Source organism: Rhizophagus irregularis, chromosome 16 (genome assembly GCF_026210795.1).
Source record: "Rhizophagus irregularis chromosome 16, complete sequence".
Taxonomy (NCBI): domain Eukaryota; kingdom Fungi; phylum Glomeromycota; class Glomeromycetes; order Glomerales; family Glomeraceae; genus Rhizophagus; species Rhizophagus irregularis.
The window spans coordinates 3802838-3813675 of NC_089444.1; the positions used below are offsets into that span (position 1 = coordinate 3802838).

A 10838-nucleotide genomic window follows, 5' to 3' on the forward strand; every position below is an offset into this window, starting at 1 on the left:
ATGTCGTCCAACAAAATTATAGATATCAATATTTCTATAGATGATGAAAATTATTTAAAGAATCTTATAATAAAATTTCGTAATAACATTATTAAATCATATGACTTTGAAAATTTTGAAAAGATTTCGACTAATTGGATAAAAACTTCCCTTGAAAGTAATGATAAAGATCCTGAAATATTTCTCAAAATAATGGAAAATCATAAAGAAAATAAATCTTGGTTTACAAGTTTAATAGGATATTTTTATCAATTTGGTATTGGTTGTAATCTTAATAGGGAAAAGGCGTTGGATTGTTATTTAATTGCTATCAATAATAATATTAATTATGATTCTTTAGATATAATAAATAAGAATCAATTACCTTTGATTGTAAAAAATAATGGTGTATTCAGTTTGTTAAGAAATAGTAACACGATTATTGGAAAATATTTATTATCATTATTTTATTATAAAGATTTTATTAATAATATTTTATCTGTTACTGATTTTGAACAAAATAAATTAGTGTTTCTTCTAAAATTAGACGGAAATAGTGAATTAGAAGTACAATTTAATTTAACAATTTGTAGAAAAGATGGAAATGTTGATTATAAAAAAGTTTTTGAATTACTTTTAAGTTTGGCTGAAAAAAAAAATTTAGATGCAAAATATAATTTGGCAATTTGTTATATGGATGGAATAGGCACACAAAAAGATAAAGAAAAAGCATTTGACTTGTTTTTAGAATCTGCTATTCAACCATATAAATCTACTGTTAGAAGTAGGTTGAGGCGTATATTTAAAAATGATTTAGAATCTGCGATATCAAATAATTCAATAGCACAATATAGGGTAGCACAATATAGGGTAGGATGTCATTTTCAATCTGGAAAAGGAGCGAAAAAAAATATAATAAGGTCATTTAAATGGTATTTAAAATCAGCTAAAAATGGATATGTAAAGAGTCAAATTTGTGTGGATCTTGTTATGAATGTGGTAAAGGAACGGACAAGAATGAAATAGAAGCGTTTAAATGGTATTTAAAATCAGCAGAAAAAGATGTAAAGAGTCAAAGTTACATAGGATATTGTTATCTAAAAGGTTATGGAATAGATAAGAATGAAACAAAAGCATTTAAATGGTATTTAAAATCAGCTAAAAATGGAGATGCAATGAGTCAAAATAATGTGGGATATTGTTATGACCATGGGATAGGAATAGATAAGGATGAAACAAAAGCATTTGAATGGTATACAAAATCAGCTATTAAAGGATGTAATGATGGACAATATAATTTAGGATATTGCTATGAAAATGGCAAAGGAACTGACAAGAATGAAATAAAAGCATTTGAATGGTACACAAAAGCAGCTGAATATAATAATACTGTAGCACAAAATAATTTAGGAGATTGTTACAAATATGGTAAAGGGACAGATAAGGATGAGAAAAAAGCATTTGAGTGGTATTTAATATCGGCTGAACAAGGGTATAAAATGGGACAAAATAATGTGGGATATTGTTATAAACATGGTTGTGGAACAGGAAAAAACCAGGATATTGCAACTCAATGGTTCCAAAGAGCAGCCAAAAGTGCTGTAGCGCAAAATAATTTGCAAACATGCAAATATGGTGTTGAAATCGCTATAAAGGATTTATTGTAGCTTTAATTAATGGAATCAAAGCAAATAGTATTATTCAAAAATTTTATAGTTGATTATATATAATGCCACATATCTTCATAATTTATGATGGTGATTCATTTGGCCGAAATTTCAAGACTTAGCAAAACCAAACTGGTGTTTTAAATAAATTATTTATTATTCAATATATTTTGCATAATTTCTTTACAACCTCTTTGTATAATAGCCAAGCTAAATCTGCGACCGATATGTAAAGTCCGATGGATTACTTTCTGGCTCCAAATTTAAATAATTAGAATATCCTTTTTAATAACTAACAAGAGAAACTAATAGAGAAATACGAAAAAATATATTGACAGTGAAATATATTTTACTTTTTCATTTTTTTGCCTTCCTTAGTTTTCTCAGCTTTTTTTAGTTTTTTTTCCTTGTCTTTCCTTTATAATATCAATATTTATTTAATTCTCTTTCGAATTTTTCACTTCCTTTTTATATTATTAGATCTAAGTTTTTATAAAGACTTGATTTTTAATTTATAAATCCTATTGCCTCTTTGTCATTTACTATCCAGCGGCCGGGCTAAGAGCGCGCTTGATTTTTTTTATATCATATTTAAATATTATTTATTATTAATGAGTGTAAATTATTTTGGATCAAAAAAATGATCAGATTGACATGTTACGGCAAATTATTTTTTTTAACCAATGTTTATTTTTTCAATCTTTATATTGATTTTTATATTGATTTCTATTTTGATTTTTATCATAATATATTTTACTTATATAATTATTAAATAATTAAGATTTAGTAGAGAAGTAAAATTTTTTTATCTTAAATAAAGGTTGTTTACATAACTGTAGATTTACTATATTTTTTCTAATTATTGTTATTTAGTAATAATTATTATAATTAATAATATAATCAATTTCGGAAAAACTAAATTATACTAGCTCAAAATAGCAAGGTCAAATGGGCAATTCTATGATAATAGTAATTTTTAATTGTTAGTTTATATTTATTTATTTTTTACTTTAAAAATAAGGGAAGAATTATTTTTCTTACTTTAGGTCCAATCTTAGGGCTTCAAGCGAAGGGAACTAATTATGATTGTGGAAGCTACGAGTAGGTGATATTTTAATTATCATTATTTTTCATTTTTTTTATTTTTTTATTATTACTAATCAATCAAATTTTATTGCTCTTTTAGATAAAATATTTCAGATATCAAAAAAAAAAAAATGCTTTTTAGATAAAAAAATCCTGGTTTTTTTATTTATTTTTTAGATAAAAATTTTGGTTTTTTATCCAAAATTATTTCATATTTTATTTATTTATTAAAATAAAAATAAAATGTAAGAATAGACAAAAGTTTATTTATTTATTTTATTAATATAAATAAAATGATTAATTAATAAACAAAATTTTTTTACAATGGCAACAAATAATTTAAAATTTTTAAAAATAAAATAATGAATATATTTTCATCCATTATAATACCTTATAAAATCTTTGATCCAATAGATTTCATATGTCAATTGAAGTATTTTCTTTAAGGTCTATTACACTGCAATTATCTCTAACCTATTTGTTATCTCTTTTATAAATAAGTTCATAACAATAATAAAATTAATATTACACTATTATACATTATTATACTATTTACAGTATATTATACATTTCAATTTAAACAGATCAATTAGCGGTGACGAAGTCACCGCCTCTAGTTTGATATAAAAAGAGTATAAGATAAAAATAATAGGAATGAGTTTATAATTAAATAATCATAAACTTAATGTAAAGTATGGTCTGTATATGATAATATAAATATTGTGCGGTGGACTTTTCTACTATTCAATCCCATGACCTATCTCCAAATACTAAAATCTATACATCCATTACTACGAATTAATCTGATGACTATATATTGCTAAGTCTTCTTGTTTAACCTTATACGATTTTTGAAACATATCGCCTGGTTTAATATATTTTTTCCAGTAAATGAAGAATTTCATTTATTTTTTAATAAAGAATTACAAAATATAATAATTATACATGTATTTATTAGTCTTAATTTGCATAATTGGGCCTGATCTAAGATCAAGGTTAAAGAATTTTTTTCAAAATTGAGATTTTTATTGCATTATATTTTTTGATATGACTAGATTAAAATACAATAACTTTTAAATTTTATCTAAAAAATTCTCTTACCTTGATTTTTCTAGATCAGACCCATTATATTGTTTGCTTTTGTTCATATTAAATTTTCAGATAATAAAAATTTCTCAATAAACTACAAAAAATAACAAATAAACATATGTTTTTAGAATAAGAAAATTTATAAAACAATTTTATTTATAATAATGTTCATATATAATACTTTTAAATTACTACAAATAACTAGTAAGTTTCTTTTATATAATTATAAACTCCCATGATTGAATCATTATAATTTTGCAATTTGATGTTATATGACCCAAATTCCTCCACTTCATCTTTCAAATAAAACAAATCCTTATTATGAAATAATGCATTTTTATGAAAAGAATTCTTAATAGCCAAATACCTGACTCTTTTCTTTTTCATAATATATTTTTTTATATAGGGTAAAATATCATCACCATCCTCATTATTTATTAACAATTTCTTAATAATAGTATTTTTAGAACTTTCTAAAAATAATTTAAAATTACCTGCTTTAATGTGAAGAGTTAAACTTAAATATTCTAATTTAGAAGGAAGAATTTGTCCTAAATTTTGCAATATGATTGAACTATATTTGTTATAATCAATAATATTTCTTAATACTACTGGTTCAAAGATATTAATAGTAAGATAATTAAGATTTTGTTTAATATTTTCAATTAAATTTAATGTTGGATAAATAATTTGATTATTATAATCATGTAAATCAAGTAATTTGATATTTTTACAATATTTTATAATTGATTTAATTAATTTTTTTGATATTGGATCATGATTAGATCTAAATCCGCAACCAAGATTCTCTAAATAAGCACCATATTTTTGTAATAATAATTGTAATGATTGATCAATTTGTGATCTATCATTTATAAATAAAGATTTTAATTTAAATGGTCTAGTTAAATTAATAATTTGTTGAATAAAACTAGTATTTATAGGATAACAATGAAAAATATGAACAGATTCCAAAACATTTAATTGTTCAAATAACTTATCTAAAGGTTCTAATTGTTCAAATACTTTAAATACTATTACATTATATTCCATCAATTTTAAGGGCATAATTAATTTGGATAACAATAATGGTTGATATGAAGGAAAATTGGTGTGATCTAATACAATTTTTTTAAGATTTCGATGTAAATTAATTATTTGCGATATGCGATCTTTAGTTAACTTGTCCTCATTAGGATTATTGTTGATATATAAGAAACCAGGGGTTTTACCATTATATAGTTTTAAAAATTTAATATTGTGAATGAAGTTCGTATTTTGTAAAATTAACTCAAGAATACCATTATTAAAATAAGAAAGATAACCAAGATGAGTTAACTCAATTTCAAGAGTATGTAAATTTACGTCATTTTCAATAAATATTTTAAATAATGATATAATAACTAATTTTTTATTTAAATTTAAATATGCTTTAGCCCACCTTCCAACAGAAGAAATAAAGTCCTGTGTATTCAAATATTTTATAAAACTAGGGTAGTTGAAAAGTGTATTAGAAGGTAATAATTTATCAATGTCGTATTTATTTAATTCAGTTTTTAGATCATCATTTAAATTTAAATTATATAAGTAAATTTCAATGAAGTTATAATTTCCGGTAGAAATTGAGAATGGTTTTCCCATAATAATGGAATCGCTAAACGACACCATAATCTATTAACCAAAATACATGAGTGTAAAGTTGAAAAATCATTCTGAAAATATTTTATAATTTCATATATTAATTCAGGTAATTCTCCTGAAAATATTTTTGAACATGACATATTGTAAGCAAAGAGAGAAAAAAATGATGTATAAGTGTATGACAAATTATTACTATGCAGTACTGGGCAAATTATATAATTTTTCGGAATGGTAATTCCGATATGTCGCACAACTTACGTCAATTAACTTTGTGTAACGCGTTTAATGATACACATCATAAGAAAAAAATATTATTATTTATCAGAACATATACATACTGTATAAAGAACTAGAACTTTGACAAAGAATCGATTATTTGTATAAAAAAGAAAAACAAAAGTATAATAGAAAATTAGACATGAATTCAATAAATTTAATTTGCGTAAATTATGATAAGTCAAATTCCCAATTTTAGAATAGTTGTGAAATTGCCGTGAATTTATTAGAAAGTAAATACCTTTATTTATAAAATTTCTTGATATTTTTATTTTATTATTATTTTTTGTAATAATTGGTTGCATAACATATAAGGGTTTATTATCCGGAAGACACACGTGATGATACAGTGAAATAAATTCACGTTCTTCGGCAGTTTCTGTTATTCTTGCTTTGGTTCATTTTACTTTTTCAAATCTCTAATAGATTGATTGTTTATTTTATAGTAATGAAAAGAAGGTACTGGTATAGTTGCCGCCGAAATTATTATTACGGTTACGGCACGTGCCGTAATCACCGTAATTAAAAACCGTAAACCGTAATTGCCGTAATGCCGTAATGCCGTAATTTAACTTGACGCCGTAATGCCGTAGTGTAATATGCCGTAAATAAATAAGACTAAACTTAATTTCAGCCGTTCGTAATGCCCGGTCAACTTTTTTAGCGTTATATCACGTGACGTTACACCAATTTCCAAAAAAGGAAATCTTGTCCCTCAATAAATCAAAGAAATGGGTTACACAAGGTTACACAAGGTTCTAAAAAAGGAGATCTTTTTGCCGATCATTTGGTATTATTCAAGTCACGTGATCATAATTAATTACGGCATTTTATTACGGTTACGGCATTATTTACGACATATGCCGTAATGCCGTAATGCCGTAATTAGGGAATTTCGACGGCACCTATAGGTACTGGAGCGATTAAGCCAAGTAAAATGTAGAAATTCTTTATTATTACTTAGACTCTTAAAGTTTATTTGTTAAATTTATGCATCATTAATAAACAGCTTCTTAAACTCGAGAAATAAGGAATTTTTCTTTTTCAGCGTGTGTCAATTTTTTTCTATTGAAGCAAATTGGAGGTAATTTGGACCCATCTTATTAAATAAATTAAAGTTTTAGTGGGCTACTTTTTTATACAATCCAAATCTAATCTGAATTTAAAATTTGCAATTTTGCAGAACCTACTAAAATCTATAGAAGTTCTAAACTGAGACAAAGTAATTTCACAAACTTACCAGCAGCACACATAAACCGATATTTTTTATTGCCTGTTCCTCGTATATGTACCATTCTCACTTTTTGATTGACTGTAAAGTTACCAAACAGGCGTCTCATCCATATTAAAGATATCGCTCATTTCTTGTATTACGGTCAGTCCCTATTTTCACTGTTCAATAATCCAGTTATACAATACTTTTTCAGCTTCAGCCTTCAGGATATAGACCAGAACGAACCAATTTTGTTTTTTTTTGCCATTTGTTTCGGTTGTCCAGCAGCTCACGCTCATTTGGACCCAACATCTGATCATACTAATATTAAGATTAAAGTGGTTTGCCGCTACACTTTTGCCATGTTTATTAGCGTAATTGATGACTTCTCTCTTAAACTCAATAGTATATGAAGTTCGTTTAACTTTATACTTAACACCTTGATTTGTCTTTGGGAAAATTAAGCAGGTTTCGTGTAAGGTGATTATGATCACATTGTACAACCTTTGTGCAATAAATTAGATGATCATAATATGAAAATTTGACGCGGCTTAATAAAAAAAAAGCTGTATGTTTCGAACAAAATATTTGTATAAGCAACCCTATAATAAAAAGGTTGCTTATTATTTTTGGGCAAATAATAAACTTTATTTATAAAGAACATTCCTGATATTTTAAAATAGGAATTTAATCAAGTCAATCGTTCGAATTAATAATTATGTTGGCTCGATCAAAATTGAGTAACATTGATATATATCAAAATTTAATCTAGATTTATTAAAAAAATAAAAAAAAGTGTAATATATTTTTTTTGAATCACATAATTTTGTTAAGAATATTTTTTTTGCTCACAAACCAAAATTGTGAGAAACCAAAATTGTGAAACCAAAATAGTAAAATAAAGATCCAAATATTTGGCTGACATACTGAAATTAATTAAATAATTATGTTGTAATCTATTTGTGCTCTCATATGTAAATAATTTTGTAAATAATAATTTAAATAGATGTGTAATAGATAAAAATTATTTTTTTACGAATTCGCTTCTCTTGTAAGATAAATTGTATAATATCGAGAATTTTTGTTGGATTTTCTTCATTGAATTTATCAATTCCACTTATTGTTACTACTTCCAACTTTAATATTAAAAGTAATGAATTCAATAGAAAGAAATTAGCGTTTGCTGGTATGAGAATGATATGTATTATATTAGTTATATTATTGATGTACAAATTTACAATATTTTTCAATAACGTAAATAGTTTACGTGCCACATTTTCAAAAAGAGAGATTTACTATTCAATAAACCAGAAAAGACTTTTAAATCAGTATATTTCAATTATAATGAAAATTTTCATATGAATGATTTATGAGTTTTGGAAAGTGGGTATCACAAAATTCTGAATTTCATATTAGAGAATTTTAAATAACTAATGCAAAATTAATAATAAAAATTTTTTTGATCATACTGATTTTTTAATTAATCACGTAAATTTAGTTTTACCACATGATTTACTTTTCAAACATCGTTAAATGCTTATCAAATATCAAGTCCAGAAAACTTGGAACAATATAATTAAAGGCGTGGCAATGAAAAATTCTTAATACCAGCTAACAAGGAATCAAAATATATTAAAAGGTGAAGACGGAAAGTAATATGGAACAAAATTTGCAAAAAAAAGAACAAAGAAAGAAATACAAGAAAAACAGAAAAGAAGCAGTAACTAACTACGTAAACCATTATATGAAAGGTAACATTAAAAAAAATGGATAAAAGATTTTCGAAATAATAAAAAATCACTGTATATCAAAAATTTGCTAACCATCGTCGCATGCGAACCGTTATATGGCATCATAAAAATTTATATTGATAATTTAAAATTATCTTTAGTAATAAAATTTTGATTTAATCAATTAATTGATCTCTTTGTCCTCAGTCGATCAGTCGATTATCCAAAAGCAATTTAATTGTGGCTATTTTGTAAATCACATGAACGAGTCAGGTGTTTCGTGTTTATCGGACCGAAGATTTTCCGAATTTACATATAAGGATATTCATTCGGGAAATTTTGGACAATATTACATTTCTTTTTCTTTGAAAATCGAAAGTCAGTTATAATGTATGATAAATTTTTACCAAAATTATCTCAAAATTTACTTGAAATTCTAGAAGATAATGAATTTTATGATGTAACTATTGAAGTTGGTAATGATCCTTATGTAAAGATTTTTCGCTCTCATATGATAATTTTAAATTATCGCTCTCCCTATTTGCGAAGAATTTTATCAACTAACGCTAATAATAAAAAGAATGATGATGGAATCTTGGTACATATTAAATTACCAAATATTTTTCCTGAAATTTTTCAAATGATTTTAAGGTAGGAAATTTGAAATAATAAATTATACCATTTTTTTAAATATGAATTTATTTAATTCTTACGGATAATATTCAAATATTTTTATTTTAGATATATTTATGGGGGAAGACTTTTTTTAGAGGAATATGATAGTTCGGATATTATTAAAATCTTGATTGCTGCCAATGAACTTAGTCTTCAAGAATTAATCACTCATTTACAATCATTCTTGATTGAAAATAAAAAAAATTGGATGGAAAAAAATTTCAATTTAATATATAAAACAAGCTTTGAAAACGATTCTTTCTTGAAATTACAAAATTTTTGTACGGAATTAATATCCAACGAACCTGAAAAAATTTTTAATTCAATTGATTTTATTTCACTTTCAGAAAAATCTTTAATTTCTCTTATCCAACATGATAACTTACAAATGAATGTTATTCAAATTTGGGAACATGTACTTAAATGGGGAATTGCTCAAAATCCTGGACTTTCTTCAGGCCCTTCAAGTTATTCAAAGGATGATTTTAATACTTTAAAAATTCTTTATGATTTAAATTAAAGAATTTAATAAAAGGAATAAATTGTTGTAAAGTATTTTTTAAACAAAGTTTATCCGTATAAAAAAATCATACCAAAAGATTTACGTGAAAATTTAATTAAACACTTTATAGATCGATCAGAAACAATGATAACAACCAAGGAAATTAGTTCAAAAAGTATTGATTCAAGAATTATTACATTTCAACATACTGAATTAATTTCAAAATGGATCGATAGATTAGAAAATACTGACGAGATGAAAAATTTATATGAATTCAAGTTAATTTTTCGTGGAACCCGGGATGGATTCTCAGCTAGTAAATTCCATGAAGTTTGTGATTATAAATCTCATACTATATCAATTGTTAAAGTGAAAGATAGTAATGAAATTCTTGGAGGATATAATCCGATCATATGGAAATCTGATGTTAGTTATGGCACCACTAAGATAGTTTTATATTTTCTTTTAAGAATAAAGAAAATGTCGAAGAAAATATTTTAAGTCGAGTAAAGGATGAAAAATATGCCATATATAATTACCCTAATTTTGGCCCAGTATTCGGTGCTGGTGAACTTAACTTGTTTATTAGAATGTTTATAGGCAAAAGTAATAGAGGGAGTGTGCGAGAACCAATTTATTATGAATCGATTAGAGAAATTGCTTTATTTTCCGTAGAAGAATTTGAAGTATTTCAAATTATGAAAGATTGATTAATTTATATTCTTCACGATTCATATGTATTTAGTATAATTTATTTATTCGAAAAATATTATTATAAACTAAATAAAACGGTAATACTGGTTAATAATTATTATTTAAGCATAGTAATAATGAAAATTATATATTTTGTATTTTACCCTATAAAAAATTTTATCCGTTATTCACGGATTAATTCACGGAAATGTAAATAATTTGATAAATTCCGTGATATAAGGTTATTTATTCCGGAAATATGAGCCTTTTACGGAAAAAAGATGGAA

The 10838-nt window shown here is 24.7% G+C and overlaps 4 protein-coding genes across 4 annotated transcripts; 3 read left to right on the forward strand and 1 right to left on the reverse strand.

Annotated features, from left to right (window-relative positions):
• OCT59_008513 (uncharacterized protein) lies at positions 1-1646 on the forward strand (the record flags this gene model as incomplete). The annotated part of the gene is made up of 2 exons (XM_066142529.1): positions 1-763; positions 946-1646. The coding sequence occupies 2 exons, from the start codon at positions 1-3 to the stop codon at positions 1644-1646; spliced, it is 1464 nt and encodes a 487-aa protein (XP_065999402.1).
• A 2376-nt stretch (positions 1647-4022) lies between these two features.
• On the reverse strand, positions 4023-5645 carry OCT59_008514 (uncharacterized protein; the record flags this gene model as incomplete). The annotated part of the gene is made up of 1 exon (XM_025332490.2): positions 4023-5645. Exon 1 carries the CDS (start codon positions 5487-5489, stop codon positions 4023-4025), a length of 1467 nt encoding a protein of 488 aa, XP_025171289.1. The 5' UTR covers positions 5490-5645.
• Positions 5646-9069: 3424 nt separating this feature from the next.
• Positions 9070-9876, forward strand: OCT59_008515 (uncharacterized protein; the record flags this gene model as incomplete). Its single annotated transcript, XM_025320465.2, has 2 exons — positions 9070-9332; positions 9423-9876. The coding sequence occupies 2 exons, from the start codon at positions 9070-9072 to the stop codon at positions 9874-9876; spliced, it is 717 nt and encodes a 238-aa protein (XP_025171288.2).
• Positions 9877-10002: 126 nt separating this feature from the next.
• OCT59_008516 (uncharacterized protein) lies at positions 10003-10675 on the forward strand (the record flags this gene model as incomplete). The annotated part of the gene is made up of 2 exons (XM_066142530.1): positions 10003-10284; positions 10371-10675. The coding sequence occupies 2 exons, from the start codon at positions 10003-10005 to the stop codon at positions 10566-10568; spliced, it is 480 nt and encodes a 159-aa protein (XP_065999403.1). The 3' UTR covers positions 10569-10675.
• Between the last annotated feature and the right edge of the window lie 163 nt (positions 10676-10838).